At 42.5% G+C, this 23,662-nt stretch overlaps 1 protein-coding gene across 4 annotated transcripts in view; it reads left to right on the forward strand.

The window, feature by feature from the left end:
- The first annotated feature begins 7,448 nt into the window (after positions 1–7,448).
- The window catches only part of Ap3b1 (adaptor related protein complex 3 subunit beta 1), a 214,189-nt gene continuing 197,975 nt past the window's right edge, over positions 7,449–23,662 (forward strand). For all 4 annotated transcript variants that reach the window (XM_055598376.1, XM_055598377.1, XM_055598378.1 and 1 more), the window contains exon 1: positions 7,449–7,941. In XM_055598376.1, coding sequence (XP_055454351.1) covers positions 7,817–7,941 — 125 coding nt within the window. In that variant the 5' untranslated portion in view covers positions 7,449–7,816. The remainder of the gene's footprint in view (positions 7,942–23,662) is intronic.

Here is a 23,662-nt window from a genome sequence, read left to right on the forward strand (position 1 = left end):
TACTGGACACGGTGGAGACACCTTCACGTCCTGCATTTCGTTTGGGCACCACCACAGTCTTCTAGAGTTTGTGTAGTTAGCTTTATTTTCCTACTGGAGCAATTGAGGGTGAGAGTAGGGAGGCAACACGCCCACAATTTCATTGATTACGTCATCAGTATTACTAACAGCTTCACGGGCCACCTTAGCAGGAGGAGAAGGGAGGGACCCAATAGGTCAATATGGATTCAGTGCTTTGAATGTTAACATTAGAGTCTCACCTCAGGACACAATGGGCCCAAGACAGTCACACTGTGGAATCAGTTCATCTCCAGATGTGAATGTTCATACTCATTATCCACAGACTATTGGCTTGAAGTTCTTAGACATTTGTCCATCTTCATTTTTCCCTTGCCGTCCTCCACAGTATATAGTAGCATCCAGTATTTATCAAACAGAATTAAAAATCATCTTACAGGAGCACCAAGAAACAGTTATTTCATGATGTGGGATAATTATAGTAGTGTCCAATCTGGGATATTTATGCTTGGCACAGAAATTGAGAAGCAATTAGTTGCAAAGTGAGTAAACAAAGGTAACTGATTGGATTGGCCTGTCTAGCAAAACATACTTGCTCAAGAGAGGACAGAAAAAAGGAAGAAAGAAATAACAATACAAAAGATCAGTCAATAATTTATAAGATTTCAACATTTGAAATTAAAACTAGGAAAGAAATTAAAATATGAGTAATTAGTATCTGTTTCCTGTGAAAACAGCTACCTCTGCCACCTACACCTGGAATTGCTGCACAGAGCAGACAAAAGATGCTTCTTATAATCGGGTCAGAATACAATCTAGTACAATTTTATTCTAATGAATGCAAGCCCTTTCCATTAACCCTAACAGGCAAGAAACATAAATAACAGGAGACTATATCATATGGGCTTCACAGTAACTGCATATGCTAATGTGACCAGAATGACTGTTTCAGGACAATTTTATTTTATTGATAGCAATTAAGAAGGCAAAACAAAACCTTCTCAATTAGTCTTCATTTCTTCTGAGTTAATTAAATATTATAACTTCTGCTAAACTACTCAAACAACATAATTGAATCTGTAGGACATTTTGCAAGCCACAAAGGGGCATAAGATATTTTCCTTGCCCTTGGAGAATTTATAATGTAAATGGAGACTTTCAGATTATTTTCCAGTGTGTGGAACTGTGGTGATTTGAATGAGAATGGTCCCACAGGTTCATATGTTTGGTCCTCAATTAATGGAACTGTTTGGGAAGGATTAGGTCCTCAATTAATGGAACTGTCTGGGAAGGATTAGATGTGGCCTTGTTGAAGGAGGTTTGTCATCGAGGACAGTCTGAGGTTTCAAAAGACCAGAACCATTCCCAGTGTCTCTCTCTGCTTCATGATTGTGTCTTAAGATGTGAACTTTCAGCTACTGTTCCAGCTCCATTCCCTGGCTTGATAGTCATGGACTCTAACCCTCTGAAACTGTAAGCCCCAAATAAACCCTTTCTTCTGAAAGTTGCCTTGGTCATGGTGTCTTATTACAGCAATAGAAAAGTAACTAAGACAGTGACCATAGCCCATGGCCTAAATGAGGCCAAGAATAGCCATAAAGGATTCCCAAAAACAAAATAGTAAACTTACTTAAAATGGTATTACTTCTCTGCATATTTTATAACTTAATTGTGCAGTTCTAGAATGTGAACTTTGTAAATTTCAGCCTTGTTTCACTGTGTCAAAAGACTGGCCATGCTCGTAAGATAAAAAACAAAAAAACAAAAACAACAAAAACCATGTAGATGGGTAAAAATTGTTTCAAAACAATTGCATTCAATCCTGTGAACATACATAGTTATATATGTTCAAATGGTCCATACTTTCTTTGCTGAGGTATATACATATATTTTAAAAGATAAGGTGGATGGCATTAGCCACCTTCAGATTGAATGCATTCCATCAGGAGAGGACAGAACACCAGTTCTCTGAGCTCTTTATTTGGCTATTTCAAGTCTCATGTCTTCAACTATATAGTGGTGGGAGCACTACCTGTCTGTCATGTATTTCTGTGGCTGCTCTGTTAAGGTATAGGTTCTCAGTGTCCTTGAGAGAAATCCTGGCTCGCTCAATAAGCCGGCATCACTTCACTAGAACACAAGTCTCATTTTCCTCCTTCATAACCAAACCAGTCAATAAACAGTACTGAAATTATCATGTATAGTCAGGTGTTGTGGTGTACGCCTGAAATATCAGTACTCTCCTGAGATAGAAGGTCCTCTGTTAGTTCAAGGCCATCCTGGTGTACATAGTGAGCCTCAGGCAGCCAGGACTACATAGAGAAACCTTGTCTCAGAAAAATAAAGTATGTGTAGCCATGACTGTCCTGGAACTCACTCTGTAGGCTGACTTCAAACTCAGTGATCTGCCTGAAGAAGCCTACTGAGTCCTGGCATTAAAGGTGTGCACCACCACTGCTAGCAAAATTTAACATTTCTACAATATGGGTATGATGTACAAGAAATTAATTTTCTGACACTTAAAATGATAATCATATAAAGAAAGCAGTTAATAAAGTGTTTTACTTAGGGTTACTGTTGCTTTAATAAAATACCAACTTGGGAGGAAAGGGTTTATTTAGCTTATACTTCCATATTACATTTCATCACTGAAGGAAGTCAGGACAGGAAATCAAATAAAGCTGGAACCTGGAGGCAGGAGCTGAAGCAGAGGCCATGGAGGGCTGCTGCTTACTGGCTTGCTCCTCATGGCTTGCTCAGCCTGCTTTCTTCTAGAACTCAGGACCACCAGTGCAGGGATTGAACCACACATAATAGTCTAGATTTTCCCACATCAATCACTAATTAAGAAAATGTCTTCCAGTTCTGCTATGAGTCTGATCTTATAGAGCATTTTCTTAACTGAGGTTCTATCTTTTCTGATGACTGGAGCTCGTCAGATTGACAGAAAACTAGCTAGCACATACGACAACAGTGTTACACTGAACTTAGGCACGGTGAGGGGAGGAGACTGCCTTTTCCTTACACACAGGGATATGCAAATTAAGTTCCAGTACCAGTTGTTTAAGTACGTTTCCTGAACATGTGTTTTTCTCTTTCTGGTTTCTTTGCCTGGTGTTCAGGATGTATACACGTACCAGATTACTGTTGCTATCTCTTTGTTTTAAATTTATTTCTATTAATTACTTATTCACTTTGTATCCCCCCCCCCCGTAGCCTCCTTCCCCCCTCTCCTCCCTCGTTATCTCTTTTAATTGAAAGTTAATCCATCAGCTTTATCAATGCTATTAGTGGCTTTTGATAAGCTATGTGCAGCCATACCCATCGCACGCGCTGCGCTGAGCGAGGCCAGCTGAGCTTTTACCACTTGCACTGCAGTCTGCACTAATGAGCACTGAAGATGTGGACTAGAACATTGAGAGGTTCTGTTGTTATGAGAGTAGGGGTGTGTGTGTGTCTCTTAAACCTGTTTTTGAACGTAAAATAGTATACAAAAGCTGAAAGACAATGATTTCGTACATACTCCATGGCTATATTCAACATGTGAACATTTTGCCATAGTTTGTCTGCTGCATATTTTGCTTTCGTTTTTCTGAATTTGTTATTTTATCTTACCAAACTCACATCTTTGGAACTATTTTATTTATTTGTTTCTCAGGTAGCCCAGGCTGGCCATAAACTTATTTTATAGCTGAGAATGACTGCCTCTACATATTTCTAAAGAAGGCTTTTAATTAGGTAATATGGCTTCATATATGGGTCTTATTCTCCTAATTATTCCAAAAGTGGTTTTTTAATTTAAACATACTTTTTATACTTATTATAAAACAATACATTTTGCACATAAAAAAATTTAAAATAGAAGCTAGAGAGATGGCTATTAGTACAGTGCTTTGCTGTGTGAGCCTGAGGAAGGACCTGAATTCAGATCTTCCCCGTTCAGATCCCTGAAGCACCAAGTATCTTAATAGAGGAAAGAGAGATCTTCACTCAGACATACTGTAGTCAAACCCCCTGAACTCAAACACAGAATTTTGAAAGCAGCAAGAGGAATGTAGGCTATGACACTCAAGGGCGTTGCTGGGCCGCACTCGCCAGGATTCTCAACACAACCGCACAGGCCAAAACAAGTGGCGTGGTGGACGCCAACTGCAGAAGGAAAGGAGCTGCCTGCCAAGAATAACACTTTCCCAGCAGAATGTGCCCTTCAGAAGCCGGGAGAGAGAAGCAGCCTTTCTACACAAAACCTTGGGGCTTATCAGCACCAGACCAGCCTCCAAGAGATAAGGGAGTTCTTCAAAGTGGAATGAAAGGACACTTACATCACGAAAGCAAATGCATGCTACACGTGGGTGGGAGGCCAGGCACTCACACCTTTAATCCCGTCACTTAGGAGGCAGGGACAAGGGATCTCTGTGAGTTCAAGGCCAGACTGGTCTACACAGCAAGTTCTAGATGGGCCAGGGCTACATAGAGAGACTCTGTCTTTAAAAAAGGGGGAGGGGCTGGCGTGGTTATATAGTTAAGAGCCCATACTGCTTTTGCAGAAGACCTGAGTTTGGTTCCCAGCACCCATGCCAGCTGCCTCACTGCCACCTGTATACTCGAAGTCTAGAGCACCTAGCACCCTCTTCTGGATTCCAAGTACATTGCACGCAAAAGGCAACTCACCCAATATATACACAATTTAAAAATAAAACCTTAAAAATATTACTACAAGTGAAAAATAGTAAATGCAGAATGTTCTCATACTAGAGTGGTAGTACGTAAATAACGTCAACCCTTTGTGTAAGGATAAAAATAAAATAGTTGTAGTTATTAACATATATGCCATATGGAATAGCTATAAATTATAACATACCAAATAAAATGTGAGAAGAGGAGAAACTCAAGTGCAAAGTTTTCTTGTTGTTACTAGTAAGAAGCTAATGCTGGTAATTAACCCCTGAGGTCACACTGGCAGGTTAACTGCTGAGGTCACACTGGAAATAAGGCTCTAATCCTTTTGTGTTCTTCTCTTCCGTATCTTCTCTTGTGCTTTTGCCTTTCTGTTTTCTGTTCTTGCCTTCTTCACCACCACTGAATGGCAGAGGAGAGAATGAGGGAGACCCTGGAGGAAGCACGAGAAGCAAGCAGGACTAAAAGGACAAGTGGTGCCAGGAGTTCAGGGCCCTCTGTCACCTCCCTCCTCTCACAGTCCTGTAGCTCTGCAGCTTCCTGGATGTAGAAATAACAGCAGGCCTTTTTAAAGAGAAATAAACCACACCTCTCGCCATCTGCTAGGGTCTCTTGGCCATCATAGAGCTGACATTTTACATTAGGTAATCCTTAGTTGAGGTGACTGCCTGTGCCTTGTGGGATGTTTAGTAAGATCACTGTCTTTGACTAATCAGAGACCAGTTACACTCCATAGGCGACAACCAGAAATGTGTCCAGACATTGTCAGATATCCCAGGACAAGGAACAAAATTATCCTGGTTGTGGATCATCATCCATAGCTTTTATTTTGAAAGTGGCTCTTTTTTTTTCTACTTTTGTTCTTTTTTTAAAAATTCTTTATTAATTATACTTTATTCACTTTGTATCCCCCTGTGGTTCCCTCCCTTCTCCCGTCCCAATCCCTCCCTTCCTCCACCCTCTGCATGCAGGCCCTCCCCAAGTCCACTGATAGGGGAGGTCTTCTTTTCCTTCCTTCTGATCCTAGAAAGTGGCTCTTCTGTTACTAGTTGTTTTTTTTTTTTCTTTCTATTCCAGGTCAATATGCATATATACCTTTTTATTTAGTTGCAATTGTCACATAGAAAAAAATTCCTGTTTTACTTTCATTTTTTAAAAAATTTGTAAGGAGTTTTTTTCACTGCTGCTTATGACATAGACTTCTTTATTATATTATACAAAACATTCCAGGTAGGAGGAAAAAAAGTTTCTTTCTCTTGAGAAACATACAGCCTTAATAGGCCATACCATCCAAGAGCATTGTAAACAAAATACAACTACACTGTGCCCCTCCACCCCCAAAGTATAGCTCAACTGAACGAAAATAAACCAAAGCAACCAAGGAAAATAAAGTAGCTTGTTAAAAGGAGAGACTTGAGAATAAGCCCTTTTCAAGTGGGATGTGCTGGTGCATGGCTGTAGTCACATAATTGGTAGGGAGGCAGGAGGATTGCAAGTTTGAGGCCAGGCAGGACTATAGAGTGAGGTCCTCTCTCTAAAAACAAAATAAACCTTTTCCATAGAAAAAGAAATATTCAAGATAAATCAGATTAACATGTTCACGTGCAATTCCAAGAAAATAAAAAGCAAATGGAATAATATATGAAAGATTCATTATCGTTCATTATCAACATTAACATAGAATTATAACACAAATACATCTATAATATCACTTTATGACAAAATTATAAGAATGTAAGGAAAACCCTCTCCCGTGCTAGGTAAAATGCTAGCACGCTAAAGAACAATTAAGAATTCTAGTAAAAGTGTAAAATATTCTAAAATCCAGAGATTATACAGTCAGGTATAGTCTGTAGTGGGGATGTGTACAGCAGTGTCCTTTCTTTGACAGATAAAGTAACCAAAGCCTGGTGTCTTTTCTTAGTAAATAAATTATCCTATGCACATCACTTAGAATAGTGTCTGGGGTGTAAGTAAAGCATCATATAACATGATCACTGTTGATCAGCTGTACGCAGGATTCTACAAATCAGTATCATCAACACTGGGAAGCAACACATTTGAGAGGCGCTAACACTGCGTGTCTGGACTGGTGCACTGAAAGGTTAATTAACTGCCAACATTTGATCAGTTTGGAGGCTCCTCTCAGTACTAGCACTAGGGAGAAGCATGTTTCCTTAGAGATGACGCGACCTTTCAGTCAAGTAGAGGATCCTTGGTGGGGCCCAAGTTGGTATTTGTTTGGCGCTACCTTTGGGTTTTGGTGGCTGACTGCCGGGCTCCAGGTACTCAGTTCCTTCTGGACCGCAGGAGTAGGGAAAGGGAGCGGTAGCCACCAGGGAGGCTGGCTGGGGAAGACTACCGAGGGCTGGAGGGCTGCAGCTCCGCGGCCAGCAATCATCCCATCTCGCTGCTTGGGGGGGATGTTGAAAAGCTATTTGCCACAGCGGGAGCAGGCGGCGCCCAGAGGCGAGGGTACTCCCGCAGCCTGCCGAGGCTCGGCTGCGGGCAGGACGCACGCCTCGAGCTCCAAGTGGGCACCTCCTCGCCGGGAGACGGCCTCTCCTGTGCAGAGCCTGCAAGCTACTCCTGGGAGGAGGAGCTTTCAAATCCAGACTGCTCGTCTGGCGGCGCTGGAGAGGGGCGGAAGCCAGCCTCGGGCTAGCGAGCTCGTGACCGCGAAGCCAGGTTCATCTGGCTTGTGCACGCAGGAATTCGGGGAGCGTCAGCGGGCAGCAGAAGTGAAGCAAAGCACCCCGGAGGATCTGAGGTCTCCTTCGGCAGGGCGCATCAGGGCCTCGAGCCCAGTTTACTGGCCCACCACCCTACTGCAAACTCGTTGTAACTCCCAGCTTCCGGCCAAGGGTCCCGGGTACGGCTTCCTGGCCACCAGTAACATCCGGAGCGCGGGCCCGCGAAGCCGGAGCGGCGGCGCGCGGGCCCGGGCGCACCCAGTGCGCACGCGCAGGGTGGGCGGCCGGGTCAGCCGGAGCGGTGACGAGCCCGGAAGCGCCGGCGCGTGCCCCTCCGGCCACAGAACTAGTTTTGTGCGGTGTCCTCGGGACGCGAGCCCTTCGGAGATACCCCGGGACGCACCCGCCCGCTCGCCGGCACCGCCGCGATGTCCAGCAACAGTTTCGCGTACAACGAGCAGCCGGGAGGAGGGGAGGCGGCGGAGCTGGGGCAGGAGGCCACCTCGACCATCTCTCCCTCGGGCGCCTTCGGCCTCTTCAGCGATTGGAAGAAGTGAGGACCCGGGTGCGGGGACGCAAGGCGGCTCCCGAGAGTCTCCTGTTGCGGGGGCGGGTGAGGTGGGCTTGCCGGGGACGGCTGTGTTTGCCAAAGGCGGCGCTGGTGGTTTTCGAACTTTAGTGGGGGCGGGGGAAAGACAACCAGTTGTTGAGCCGAGGTCCCACTTCCCAAACCGTTGACCGAGCTCATAAGGGGTTTGAATTTTGAACTTCTGGTGAATTTAAGGTCTACAGGATCAGACCTTGAGAAAGTCACTTATTGAAGGTAACGAGAGTATTTGGGGAGAGGAGTTGAGAGAGGGTCTGCTGCTTGTCGGACCCTGCAGTGTAGGGGCTGAGCAGTGGTTTGGGCTATATGAATAACAAACTGGTTTTACCACCTTGGTTTACCACTTGGTTTTTACATGATGATCTTTGCATCAGCCCCCAAAGCATTGAGCTAAAATATAAGTAGAAGGTTGTTGTGAACCAATCATAATTTAGTTATTTACAAATAACTATTTACAAATAGTGTGAATTAAAAAAAAATAACCAGCATACACGTATTTTTGTAAAAGGTTATTAAAGGATCATGTCAGATACCACCCAGAATTGAAAACATCCTTAGAGGTTTCCTTGCGGGGGGGGGGGGGTTGGGGGGGGGGGACTGGGTTGTGTATAAAAGTACAGAATTATGACAACTTTGTTTAATTATTGTTTCCCACCCCTTTCTGACATGTAATCTTGGCTGGCCTGGAACTCATTATATAGAGCAGGCTGACCTGGAAATCAGAGAAATCTACTTGCCTCTGCCTCCCCAGTGCACACACCACCTTGACAGTCCACATTTTTACTACTTTTGATCTCTTAGCGTTACACAATGTGGTGAAACTTAATAGACCATCACTAGATTGGGCACATAAAGAAACTGGGCTGATAGTTTTGTGGTGTCAAGAGGTTATAATAAAGTAAGAATTTGGGGGCTGGAGAGATGGCTCAGAGGTTAAGAGCACTTGCTGTTCTTCCTAAGGTCCTGAGTTCAATTCCCAGCAACCACAAGGTGGCTCACAACCATTTATACTGTGATCTGGTGCCCTCTTTCTGGCTTACAGGCACACATGCAGGCAGAATACTATATACTGTATAAATAATAAGTAAATCTTTAAAAAGTAAGAATTTGGTAGGAAAGTGATTATAGACAAGAGTCTAGTTCTGTAGCTCAGGTTGGCCTCACACTGGAACTTGCCATTCTCCTGCGTCTGCCTCCTAGGTTCTGGAATTACAGGTGTGAACTGTCAATACCCATTTTTAATTCAAATTTTAATACAGTTGGGTAGACTATAAAGTGCTAATATATGAAACACTTAAGTTTTGACTCTATTGACTGCTATCTTGTATATAGCATATTAATTATCTTTGTGTTCATTATTTCCAGGATAGGAAAGCTTAAGAAAATGATTGATGTCATCTGCCTTTGTGTGGATTTAGGTGACTGATCCAACAAGGAGTTTCTTCTAACCACATTTTTCTCAGCAAAATATTTCAGTTGGTGAATTTGCATGTGACTCGTTCATTTCCTTTTCTCATTTGTGAGGATCTAAGGTGTTCTTTTAGATTCTGTGAAGTTGGGTCTGACATAGGGTAATTGAAGTTAGTGTTGAATTAAAATGAACTAACATTGAGTGCTTGTGGGTTTGCGTGGGTTTGCGTGGGTTTGTGTGCTGGGTCTCGCCTTGATGAGACATCAAGGACTGAGACATCACCTGTCCTCAGTCCTTCGGGGATGGTATCATGTACTTCTCTGATTCCATTTTATGGGTGAGGTATTTGGAGTCCAGTGGTTAGTCTGCCCCAGGTCACAAAGCTGTATGGATTTGAACCCAGACGTTATAATCTCAGTCCTTTTTTTAATGTGTTTGTACTATTAACTACTGTTACTAGTACTACAAGTCTTGCTAACTACTTGAAATTTATGCTGTTTTTTGTTAGGGAATGCAAAGATTTAAAACTTTGAATAGCAGCCATAGATACTATAACCTTGACATTTTTTTAGGAGTTGAAACATTTTGGCTACTGAACTGCATTGTAATGGAGCTAATTGTGTAGAAACAAATAGACTCCTATTCTGGAAGTGGCCACTTAATCTCTCCTGAGCTTTTATTTAAAAACACATGGCAGAGGCAGAGGCAGGCAGATCTCTGTGCGTTCGAGCCCAGCCTGGCCTACAAAGAGAGATCCAGGACAGACATGCCCCCCATCCCTCTCCCCCCCCCCCCCCCCAAAAAAAAAAAAAAAAAAAAAAGGTCTTTTGAGACAGAATCTCATTGTATCCCAGGCTGGCCTCAAACTTGTAACCCTTCTGCCTTACACTATTGAGTGCTTGGATTTACAAGCATGACCTTTCACACCTGGCACCTTTGTTCTACTTTTTAATGGATTACTTTGAAATCCACTAAAGTTCTGTTTGTTTTGTTTTTACTTTAAAATCATATCGAAAGTTTTTACTTTTACTTCTATGTCTCAGTGTGGGTTTGTGCAGTACCCATAGAGGCCAGAAGAAGGCATTAGATACCCTTGGAACTGGTGTTAATAGGCGGTTGTGAGCTGCCTGAGTGCTGCCTGAGTGCTTGTCTTTGGCAAGATTGGCATGTGCTGTTAACAGCTGAGCTGTCTCTCCGGTCCAGAATCACCAATAAAACAAGAGTTGCTGTTCTGTGTACATGTTGCCCTCCCTTCCCCTCTCTCCCTTCTCCACCCTTCCTCTCTACCTTCCTCCTTGTCCCTTTCCTTTCACATTCATACACACTTGAAGGTACACACACACGTCACATGAATTGTTGTCTTCTGAGCTCTGGAGATTAAGTTGTTTATATTGTGCCCTTTATCCTTAAAACCTTAGTATATGTTTTTGGTAATAAAAAGTCTTTTATGCAATCATGGTTACAGATATGATCAAGAAGTCTAATACTGGTACAGGATAGTGTATAATCCAGTTTTGCCCTTTGTTTCAATAGTGCCCTTTTCTTTCTTTTAGGATGTTTCTCATTATTACAGGAGCCGGTCTAGTGTCACACAGTATTTTATATAGCGATCAGATCTCTTTAACCTCCATTATTGATTTCTTAGCCTTTTTTTGTCTTACATGACCCCCTGACATATTTAAAGAGTACTAGCCAGTTATTTTATGGCATGCTGATTAACAGGGATTTGCTGGTGTCTTGTTAGCTTTAGGTTTGGGCTATATGGCTCTGATTAGAGCACTGCCATAGGTGATATGTCTTCCAACTGACTAGAGACAAATGACACCCGATCTTCCTAATTTTCTAGTACCTTGACTATGTCATTACTATTTTTACCATCACCCCCCACCCGTTTGTAGGAAGATAACGTTGAGACTGTGTAGTTAGTTTTGTCATTAAAGTCTTCAGCAGCCAGACATGAATCTTCTGTTTTATTTTTATTTTTGTGTCTGTGAATGTGTGTGTCTCTCTTGAGTATGTGCATGTAAGTGGAGGTGATCAAAGAGGCCAGGAGAGGCATCAGCTGACCCTGGATTGGAGTTACACATGGTTGTGAGCTGCCTGATGTGGGTGTTGGGAAACACTCAGGTTTCCTTCACTGCTTGAGCCACCCCTAGTCTTAAGATACCAGACTGAACCTGCCTTTACGGCTGTGGTTGTGAGTGGGGTGCACCTGTTCCCTGTATCCTCTGAGATGTGCTCTCTCATACCATGTCTTGGGACCTTGTTTCTTTACTCACTGTTCCGAGGATGTCTAATCTCTTCCTGGTCAGTTACTGATTTTTGTTTTCAGAATCTTACCTGTAATTTTTAATCCTTTTCACCCTTCAAACAAAACCAGAAGTAGGATTATATAGTTTTATGAAAGCAGATCCTTAACACAGTTGTTTTGTTAATTATGCCAATGTGTTAGTTTATTGGCCTTAAGCTTTATTTCTTCACCTTTAAATGTAAAGAACTAATTTCTTTGTCCCCCTTATTATTTTCGAATAGTTTAAACTTTCATTGCTTTTAGTTATTTTCTAAGTTATATTTCTTCATCTTAAAAAAAAAAAAAAAAAGAAAAAACCTTTCTTAGTCTATTTGGGTGTATGTGTAAAGAAATAATTTCATTTTTTTCTAGCTTAAGCATTTAATTGCAAAGCAATTTCTAGATGAAACATAAGACTAGTCAATTTTCTGATTCTTTTGAATTTCTAAGTGTGTTTTATGTATCTCATTAGTCAGCATTTAAAAATTTTTATTACCATGTAGTAATTGTGTATATTTATGATGTTCATTGTATTTCAACGTGTGTACATTCTGTATTGATCAAACCAGGGTAAATTAGCAACTCTGCCTCCTTATTTTTATGTTTAGAGCCTTTGGCTTCCCACTTCTTTCTAACAAATCTGAAATCGTTCATCGAAAATTGTAATTGGCTCTCTGTTCTCTGGGATGTGTCTTAGCAAGTGCTCTTGCTTTAATGAGACACCATGACCAAGGCAACTCGTATAAAGAAAAGCATTTCATTGGAGCTAGCTTCCTGTTTCAGAGGGTTAGTCCATGATCATCATGGAGCAGTATTGAGAGCTTTCTGTTCTGATCTGCAGGCAGCAGGCAGAGGGAGCAAAACTGGCCCTGGAGTGGGCATTTGAAACCTCACAGCCCACTCCCAGAAGTTTATATCCTCCAAGGCCACACCTTCTCCAACAAGGCCACTCTTGCTAACAAGTACCAAAGAGTACCACTGATGGGGACCAAGGAGCCTCTGGAGGCCATTCTCATTCAAACAAACCACCACAGGATGCTAGAACTCCTTTTATCTAGCTAGTTTGTTGTCATCCAGCTCCTTTCTTTGTCTTTCTCAGAAACATAGAGTGATTGCAAATGCATGATGCTGGTAATACCAGAGCACAGGGTTTCTGGAGTCTCCTGTGTTTTAGGGCATTTCAGAAGGAGGAGACTAGGTTTCAGTTAGTGCTTTCCAGTGTAGCAGTGTTTTCTTGTTAAGCTTGGTTGAATTCCTCAAATTTCAGTTTCCTTGTTCCTAGAAAGGGTGTGATTAAGACTTGCCTGTTCTGGGAGAGTTTTGTAAGACATTGTATTTGAAGCAAAGTGCTCTCGTTTTCCCTTCTTCCTTTTCTCTCTTCTCCCTGTTTTCTTTTTCTCCCTCCATCCCTTCTCCCCCCCAACTCCCAACCTCTCTCTCTGGTTGTCTCTGTCTCTCTGTCCCACTTTCTGTAAGGTATGGTCTCCGACTGTTCAGACTGGCCTGGAACTCACTGTATGTAGACCAGATTAGGCCCAAACGTGAAACAGCCCTTTATTCTCAACCTCCCTGTGGTGCTTGGGTTACAAGCATGAGCCATTGTGCCCAGATGAGGGTGATTTCTAAACTAGAATCTGTACTAACTTACGGAAAACCTATAAGAGCTTCACTGAAGTGGTGATGTTGGATGCTAAGGTCTGAGGAGATTTTTACCACATGGGTGAAAGTGGAAGATTATTTAGGTCAGGAAGCCAGGAGAGCTGCAGGAAAGGATCCATGTTCAGATCAGAATGATTTGGACCTCAAGGTTCTGGGCAGCAGATAGGAAATCATGAGGACAGTTGACCCACCCAAGGACAGTTTGTTATAAGAGGGGCAGTGCAGAAAAAAGGCATTTGCTGCTAAATAAAAGAATCATGAAAGTGCAGCGTGAGGATAAATACAATGAAGGCAGCAGAGGCCCTTACATTTAATAATTCAGCAGTCCATCACCTCCTGAACTACATTAAGGTGACAGTTAACCCTCTGCTGAGGTTGGAGTGGATTTGTGACTTTAGATCCACAGAGCAGGTTTAGAGACTACGGAAGGGCTGCACGGTTTCCTGAAGTGGGCATTATGTTAATGTACATTTTCATTACAGTCTCAGCTTTACAGTGTCAGCCGTGGGCATCCCTTCATTCCCTCTCTTTTTAAATTTTTTTAGACATTTTTATTTATTTATTATGTATATATACACTGTTCTGCCTGCACGTCAGAAGAGGGTACCAGATCTCATTATAGATGGTTGTGAGCCACCGTGTGATTGTCGGGAATTGAACTCAAGACCTCTGGAAGAGCAACCACTGCTTTTAACCTCTGAGCCATCTCTCCAGCCCCTCCCTCTTGTCTTTAATCCCAGTGTGTCTCACTGCTGCTGAGCAGGGAGATCCACACATACCTGGTTAGTATGAAGTTGCTGCATGTTTAGCTTTATCTCTGCCATTTTTTCTGTCTTCCAGGAAGGCAGTAGACATGCACCAAATGAGACAGACTGTTTAGAGAATGTCCTTAAGTATATTTTCAAAATAAGCCAGTTCGAGGTGTCTGTACTTCACTAATAGTAAAACATTGTTCTTGACAGAGCTTACATGTTGCTACTGTCTCATAATATGAGGCTGTAGATATGTTTATGTTACTGTTTTAGTTTCCATGGATGTTTTGTTTTACTGGGACCTGTATCATGTCTTCATTGTTTTGTTCAATGCTTCTTATGGTTCCAGTTGTAAAAGCTAGGTCTCCTCTCTTCTTACTCTGCTATTTCTGACTGATATGTTTACTTTGTTTAGTAGTTCTGTGTTCTTGGGATTCTGGACACTCAGTGGATACTTGTTGAACATTTACCTAGGGCAGTGGTCCTCAGCCCTCCTAATGCTGCGGCCCCCAACATGTCCCCCTACAGGTCCTTATGTTTTGCTGGCCCCCAACCATAACATTATTTGGCTGCTACTTTATAACCTTAATTTGGCTGCTGTTATGAATCATAACGTAAATGCCTGATATGCAGGATATCTGATATGCGACCCTAAGGGTCTGCTGACTTAGAGAAGTCCCTCACATATTGTAATAGGAAATGACCTAATTTATGCAAAGTGGATTAGGAAAATATATTTTTGGTTCATAATTTTGCCGGACAGGTATTTTAAGGTCTTTTACACTGTTCAGGGATTCTGACTGTATCAGGATTGCTGTCTGATTAGTCAGTGCTGTTCAGATGTGGAGGCTTAGGGAGAGAGATGACTGGCACTGAGAGTATGGGCTGCCCTTGTAGAGGACTGCAATTCAGTTCCCAGTACTGACAGTGCTGGCTCACAGCTGCCTGTAACTCCAGCTTCAGTTATTTGACAACTTGTTTCGGCCAGTGTGGATACCTGCACACATGTGCAAACTTCACACACGGACACACAGTCACAATGACACACACATACTCTCACACACTCATACACAGGATGGCTGGGGCTCTTGCTCAGTGATAGATTTTGTGTGTAGTGTTCTGTGTTAAAGGTGTGGCTTGATCCCGTCCACCTTGTAAGGAGAGGGTAGTTGTTCTGTGGCCCCTGTACAAAAGGCAGCTTATCATCTGAAATAGTTTTGGAACAGCCGTTTTCTTCATGACACTGCTTTTGTCCTGACAGTGTAAGGTTTCATTAACTTGGAATTGTCATGTCAATCAAGATTTTAAGTCTCATACTCTTCAAAGGCACGTTTTATTAAAACTTGGGATCATCGCATACACATTCCTTTGTGTTTCTGTTTGCCTTGGTGCTGTGATCTGATGCAGGGTCTTATCATCTGCCATGAGCTGGACTCCCAGCCATGGCAGATGAGAAACAATGTTTCTCCTGTAGACATTCTTCTCCTGACAGTAATACAGTCTGATAATTACTGTTAAATTGTGTTAGAATTCCTGCCTAGTCAGTATATGTATCAAATGCCATTTGTTAATATAATTTAATGTTTGAGACATTTTGAACTAAATGTGATGAATAAAAATTTGATGAAACATGCCTATAAGCAGAGCCCTACTTTCTATAGTGTTTCCTCTTGCTTTGTTTCATGTGGGCTCATTCTTGGAGGAGAGTCCGCTCTGACTTGATACTTAAGCAAATCAGCCAGGAAAACTGCTTACCTCTTGATAGAGGCTACTTTAAGATCACCGAAATGTCTAATAATCTGAATTGTTAACATTTCTGGTTTGTCAGATGACAAGCTGTGAGGTAGTGTTATCTTAGGAGACATTTAGAGCTTTGAGCATTATTTCTGGGAAGGAATGATTTTAAACATCAGCAATACCAAAAAGCAGACAGATGGTTCACTGAAATGTTTTTTTTTTTTTTAATGCGTTAAAGTTACACTCACAGAATGACAAATGTGTCGTAGTAAAATAATATGACAGCATCGTGCATAAATGAACCACTGACAAAAACAAATTACCCCCAGTCCAAATTGAAAATTTAAAGTGAAGAGCCCAAAGTAGAATAATCAGGGAGGAAATGATTTTTTGTATTTCTTATTATGAGCAGTGCTGGTTGTATTTAGGAAAGACATTTAGCATATCAGCTGTAACAAGTCCACAGACCCACAAGCAGACATTTTGTAGCCAATGCCTGCTTACTGAGGGGCTGATTATTTGTATTGCTGATAGGAACTGATCTCCTAATCCGAAGGCCAGCATCTAATCCTTCAGCAGAATGTGTGGGCATGGAGGTCAAACAAGGGGGAGGCAGTAAATGAAGCTGGTTCCAAAACCATGGTTTGGCAGAGTGCATCATCTTTGCTCTTAGAATGGGTGAAGAATATGATCCTGAAGGATGGGGAAGAAATTGGTACATGAGGGCAGAATGGTAAGGAGTGGAGTGCAAGGTGGGGCCAGTTTGTACAGGCTCCATAACTAAGGGGTTTGGAATTTGTTCAGCCAAGCAAAGCCATTGGAGAGTTTGAAGCAGAATATGTTTAGAACATGGGTAACTGTTAAGTGTCACTTGTGTGACAGATCTATTTCAATAACCAAAAAATTTTAGAAGTAATTTATTGATTCAACACATAGAAACGTCTGAATGCTAGGCATTGTTCTTTAAAAATATTCTTCCTTCTCTCTCCTCTCTCCTCTGCCCTCTCCCCTTTCTTTGTGTGTTGTGTGTGTTTGTTGTGTATATATGTGTGTATGTATGTGTATATGTGTATGTGCATGCACCTGTAAGTATGTTCCATTCCATATTGGGATCTGTGGGCAGCTTTTGGAAATTGGTTCTCTCCTTTTGCCAAATGGTCCTGGGGATCAAACTCAGATTGAAGGCTTGGTGGCGTATGTCTTTACCCTCTAAGCTGTCTCAGTGGCTCCAGCCACTGTTGTTGATGTTGAGGAGTAGGCTGTGAATAGGGTGCTGTCCTGGAGTTTAGATTTCTAGCTGGGAAAGATAGGCACTAAACAAGTTACTGTGAGGCCATCTGATGATAAAGAGTGCAGTGGATGGTGGAGTAAAGGATAGTTTAGAGTGGGGTTGGGATGGAGTTTCCAGTGGAGAGCCAGGAGAAAATCTATGGGCATATGTGAAGGAGGTGAGGGGGTGTTGTGGCTGTCTACTCATCCACAGGGAATAACAATTGCTTAGGCATCAAGGCAGGAGAATTTCTGATCCATGAGAGGATCAAGAGAGGGGCCAGTGTGGCTGGAGAAAGCAAGGGAGGAACAGTGAAAAAATAGAATATGAGTTGAGAAGAGGTAGGGTTTGGGATGCAGGAAGGGGACCAGCTTGCAAAAGGACCTTGAAAAGACTTGGGATATTTTCCTTCCTCCTCTGTTCTTGGAGTGGATTAAGAACTGGAAAGAGAAGGAATGCCATTGTGGGGTTTGAGGAAGATGACCCCTTTAACTTTTAAAAGATCTAAAAGACTCCTCCTAAACTAGTAGTTATTTACAGGTCTGAGATCATCACCACAAGAAGATGATCAAACATCTTGCTGATGCTTTATCGATGGTAAATGGGTTAAGAGTAAGATACAGTGGTTATCTTAGGGTTTTATTGCCGTGAAGAGACATCATGACGTATACCAGAAGAGGGCATCAGATCACATTATAGATGGTTGTGAGTCACTGTGTGGTTGCTGGGAATTGAACTCCGCACCTCTGGAAGGGCAGCCAGTGCTCTTAACCACTGAGCTATCTCTCTAGCCCCTGACCACAGCAGGTCTTTTTTTTTTTTTTTTTAAGATTTATTTATTTATTATATATACAGTATTCTGCCTGCATGAATGCCTGCAAGCCATCAGAGGGCAGCAGATCTCATTATAAATGGTTGTGAGCCACCATGTGGGTGCTGGAATTGAACTCAGGACCTCTGGAAGAACAGACAGTGCTCTTAACTACTGAGCCATCTCTCCAGCCTTTAGCAGGTATTAAAAAAGAAAACATTTAATTGGGGCTGGTTTACAGTTCAGAGGTTTAGGCCATTAGCGCCATGGTGGGAACATGACAAAGTGCAGACAGACATGGTGCTGGAGGAGCTGAGAGTTCTCTATCTTGACCCAAAGGCAGCAGAAGGGTACTGGATTCCACACTGGGCGGAGCTTCAGCATAGACCTCAAAGCCTCCCCCCCCACACACAGTGGCACACTTCCTCCAGCAGGGCTACGCCTACTCCAACAAGGCCACATAGTGCAACTCCCTATGTGCTACCATCCAAACACATGAGCCTTTGGGGGCCATTCCTGTTCAGACAGTGTTTTGTGTATGCGGTGGAAGTTTAGAACTGCCACTGAACACAATGAAGATGACTATATGAAGACAAAAAAGCAGACAGACAAAAACCGCAAAGCCAGGGGCCAGGGACTTGAGTGCGTTAAGTTTGAGGTAGTGTTGGGCAGGAAAGTAGAGTCTGGATCTGGAGTGCAAAGGAGGAACGAGGCTGGAGACACAATGGAGATGCCATGGGGTGAGAATGAGGAGAGAAAGGAGCTGGAGTATGACCCGCTAGGACATCCTTGGGTTAACAGGGTCAGAGCATACAGACAGGTCAGGGAAAGTGACCACTGAGAAGTGAGTTTGGGTTGGTTGGTGTGGAGAATTTGGTAATCCCTCCTACCCCACCCCACACCTCCCGAGACAGGGTTTCTCTGTGTAGCCTTGGCTATCCTGGAACTCTCTCTATAGACCAGGCTGGTCTCAAACTCACAGAGATCCTCCTGCCTCTGCCTCCCAAGTGCTAGGATTAAAAGCGTGTGCTGCCACCACCTGTCAAATTTGGTAATCTTGACCAGCATCTTAGGTACACTGCCGAGTCCGAGCAGACTTGAGGGAAAAGTGAGGAATTGTAGTTAATTGTTATTACAGGGAGCGAAGAAAAGGCAATGCAAGGAGAGATGTGTGAACGGGTTTTGTGTAAGGTGGCAGCAACTGCTACCATCCTTGTTTATGGGACCAGCTGATGGAGAGGGCCAAACACAAAGAGAAGGAGAACCATGGGAACAACACAAAACACTTAGCACATGCTCACCAGCTCTAAAATAAGCCCCATTTGATGCCCAGAGAGAATCTGTTAACTCCATAGAGACTGGATTCCTCCCTTTTCTGGTACTCTCCCTGGATGGGGCTTTTTGTAAGAAATATGCATTTTAGATGTTGATAGTGAACACAGACATAGAGTAGACAGCTGTGGCATGCAAAAAATATATATTTCATACACCTACACAGAGAATGAAACCTTATTAATAATTATGATAGAATTACCTAAGGAAGAGTGAGTATTTCCTCATGTACCTGTCTATAGCTTGCAGAGGGAACCAAATAGACACAGGTTCAGAGCTGTGCTGTTTATTAGGGCTATTAGCCAAATGGAACTATTTAACTTTAATTGAAATTGAAGACTCAGTTTCTCATTCCCACTGGAATGAGTCTGTAGGACCCTGTAGCTAGCAGTTACCATATTGGGTAGAGGAATAGTGCAGATATATTCTTTTTTTTTTTTTTTAAGATTTATTTATTTATTATTTATATAGTATTCTGCCTCCTTTTGTTCCTACAGGCCAGAAGATGGTACCAGATCTCACTATAGATGGTTGTGAGCCACATGTGGGTGCTGGGAATTGAACGCAGGACCTCTGGAAGAACAGACAGTGCTCTTAACCTCTGAGCCATCTCTCCAGCCCCAGATATATTCTTTTATCTCAGGACATCCAAGGAGAACTGTTGGTTTATGGGCAATGATGTAGAGCTCATTGGGAACATGAGAAAGTTCAGTTGGAGCAGAGCACAGAGCTGGGAGGAAATGAAGGATGAGGTTTAGGTAGCCAGAGCCTGCATACAAATCATGTGGCACTTTGTGCTGAGTGTTTTGGACTTTGTTTGTACTATAAGGAAGTTTGTGCAGTAAGGACCTGTAAGGAATTCTAAGTAGAATTATGAATTTAATGAGATTTGTTTTTGAAACGTATGGGATATTAATTTGGACCAGCATGAATGGTGGTATTGTATGATGTTGGAAAAACAAATAGAACAAGTTTGAAGTGAGGAAGGGGAGGTGTTGAGTTCTGTTTTGGATTGCTTGAGTTTGAACTGATAGACAAACATCTCTTAGGCAGTCATGTTGGCAGGTGTAGCCTCATACCTAGGCTGGTGACAGACATCTGCTAGTTACCATTTACTAGGTGATGTTGGACACCATTGAGTAAGCAGTGTGTGGCATGTGAAAGGCCAGCGTGGACTCTTGGTAAAGCTGCCATTGAGGAGAAGGAAGAACTAATGCTCACTTGGAAAGCCAAGAACAGAGAATTCAGTTTGGAGAAAGCTGTGGAGTTGACTGCACACACACCGTTAGTACATTGTGTTTAAGATTTACCACAAAGGCCAGATCTTCTGAAAGAGAAAAGATGGTTATATGACTTCTGTGAGCTTTTGAGGCAGGAGGGCATGCTGCTCAGCCATGCCCCCTTGGGCTAGTCTGCCTGGTGGGAAAGCCTGTCACATAGTGGCTGGTGTGCCAGGCAGGCTACTTAACCACTCTTGGCCCCGGAATTTCTTGGGTATGAAATAGGGATGAAGGTAGCAGTAGAACCTCTGAATAATCATGAGGATTAAAAGGTCTAACAAACTGTTAAATGTAGACTGTTAACTTATTTAACATAAACTGTTTGTATTTACTAATAGCTGTATGCAGTTAATAGTTCTTGCTTGATATAGAATACAGTGGTTATTACCACTATCATAACACCATTAAGATCCAGTGAGTTTTTAAAGATTTGTTTTGCCCTTTTCTGCTTTTATGATTGATAATCATAAAAGCATCATTGATAATCAATCATCATTGATAATTTTCACATTAACCATTGCTGTACTTTTTCATTTTCAAATTATTGCTGTTTTTGTATTGCTGTTTTTTTCTGAACCATATTTCACTAGTATCTGGAATAACTAAATTATATAAAGTACCTTTTATGTGACCGTACAAAAATGAATAAGGTTAATAAGTACCAGGTGAATTCTTCAGGGTTTTGTGAACAGTGATTATATAGTACAAGGTGATAAGGTTTTGTCTTAAACTTTTAGTTAACATTTACTGTTTGCTTTTGCTTGCTTGTGTGTCTGCAGGGCCACAGTTGTACCCTGAGCTGCATCCCCGGCCAACCTTCTAGGCATTCTGTTCTTGTCAGGTAGTCTCTCCAGCGCATTTCTGAAAGAAGAGAACTTCCAGCAGAAATGAAAAGTGTTTCTAGAAGGTCCACCAGCAGCAGAGCTAGCCGCTGGTGATAGTGAAGGACAGTGAGGTCAGGGAATGGGATGGGATTTGGTGGCCAGCATTTGTCAGTGACCCTTGTGGTGAGGAAGCAGTATAAAAGGATCTTGAAAATCAGATTGTTGATGGACAAAAGAATGAGCAGTAAGTGAAAGATGGCCATGTCTCTAGAGAAATTTGGCTTCCAGGGCAGAGAGAAAATTGGCGACTATAGGAAGACACAGAATCTTGGGCGCTTTTTTTGAGAAAGGATAGGCAATGCCAACATGGTGAGCAGAAGGAGACAGTAGAGGAGGGTGGGAATGTAAGAGAGAGCTAGGTAACAGCAGAGGAGGACAGGATGGATTTGGAGTCTGCAAGTGAAAAGACAGATGGTTAGGTCATCAGAGAAATGGAGACATGTCCGGAGAAGACTTGCGGGCAGTGGAGAGCTGGTGAGACAGTGGAAGCTGGAGGCTTGTGACTGAGCAGCTAGGGCGTGTGGTGACTGAGATTAGAGCCTTGTCTGTGTTGTCCTGTTGTCTGGCAGTACTCAGTTGTCAAGGTTCACTGTATGGACTGCAGTTCTGTTAAGTGGGAACTATGAATGTCTGTTTGGACAAGAAGTTTAGGATATTGGTACCAAAAGATGCTTGGTTAAAAACGATATACAGGCTGGAGTGGGAAGAATAGTAGGGAAAACTTACTTGTTGAACTAGAAGTGTTTAAGAAGACAAAGATGTAGAAGGAGTAATGATTGAGACTGCTGTAAGCGTAAGTAAAACACTGATTTTAAAAGTCATAGGATTTTAATGTTTCAGAGGTTGAGCAGTTTTGGGTGTTCATAAGGCTTCGGACTATGGAAGTGGCCAGCTGAATTTAAGACTATAAGGGCAAGGAAGTTAGAAATCATGGCATGAGATGGCCTTTTCAGCTTAAGGTGGAGCACCTAGAATAGCCAGGTTAAAGTGTCTCAGTGGAGTGGAGGAATGGCAGGTGACAAAGCCAAGATGGCAGGGTTCTGTGACAGCTGGAAGACTCAGAGCAAAATTTATAGTACTTAGTTAAAGTGTGTGTGGAACTGTGTGGCATCACTTTGGGGCCCTAATCTTTTCTTGCCTCTATTTAAATTTTTCTTTTCTTTTTTCCACTACATGTTGTAAGTAATTGAATGCCTCCTCTTTATTACTTTAAAGTTGTGAACAGAGATTGGTGAAAATGTGTGTACTTGCTGGCAACAATGAAACAGTTATTTTTGTCTTTTTCTCTCTGCCTTTCAATGCTACCATCTCTCTCATGTTATAGCCTCTGTTCTCAGCTTGGAGATGTGAGCCAGCACATACATACATATATATGTATATATATGTATGTATGTATGTATACACCTTATATAGTTGCTTTAGCTAGGGCCTCACTATGTAGCTCTGGCCAGCTTGGAAGTTTCTGTGTAGTCCAGGCTGGTTGTGACCAAAGAGATCCACCTGCTTCTGCCTCCCCAGTGCTATGATAAAAGTGTATATCACTGTGCCCAGCTTTATATAGTTTTGTTTTTTTCCAGTAATCTTTGGCCCTTCCTTTCATATACGTCAAGAATTTCTAAGTCTGCCCAGACATGTTACTCCCTCTGAGGAGTGAACCAGGGCTCTGTGCAGGCTAGGCAGGGGCTCTGCCACCAAGTTCCATCTCCAGCCAAACATGACTCTATGGGGATCTCTGTGGCCCCCTGAACCAGGCCTGTATGTCTCAGTAATTTGCACTGAGCCTCTGGTAACTCGTACCGTGGACACCAGTTACTCAGCCAGAAGCTTTTCTGGACTTGGGTCTACATGTGTTTCTGTGAGGGACAGTATACCATTGCTTTCATGTCCAGAGACTCTTAGGTTCCCTCTTTGTGGACCATACCTTCAGCATCTTTTGGTCATTGTATACTTGGTACTATTTCATCTTTTTTTTTTTTTTTTTTAAGATTTATTTAATTTATTTATTACAAATACAGTGGTCTGCCTCCACACCAGCAGAGGGCACCAGATCTCATTATAGAGGGTTATCAATCACCATGTGGTTGTTGGGAATTGAGCTCAGGACCTGTTGAAGAACAGCCAGTGCCCTTAACCTCAGAGCCCTCTCTCCAGCCCCTATTTCCTCCATTTTGACTCTGTTCTTGATTGCACAAAAGGTCTCTTTCCAGAATAGTAAACTGATTCCCGTGTTGTTTGAGAACA

This window comes from Psammomys obesus, unplaced genomic scaffold, assembly GCF_907164565.1.
Source record: "Psammomys obesus unplaced genomic scaffold, mPsaObe1.curated_primary_1811, whole genome shotgun sequence".
NCBI lineage: Eukaryota > Metazoa > Chordata > Mammalia > Rodentia > Muridae > Psammomys > Psammomys obesus.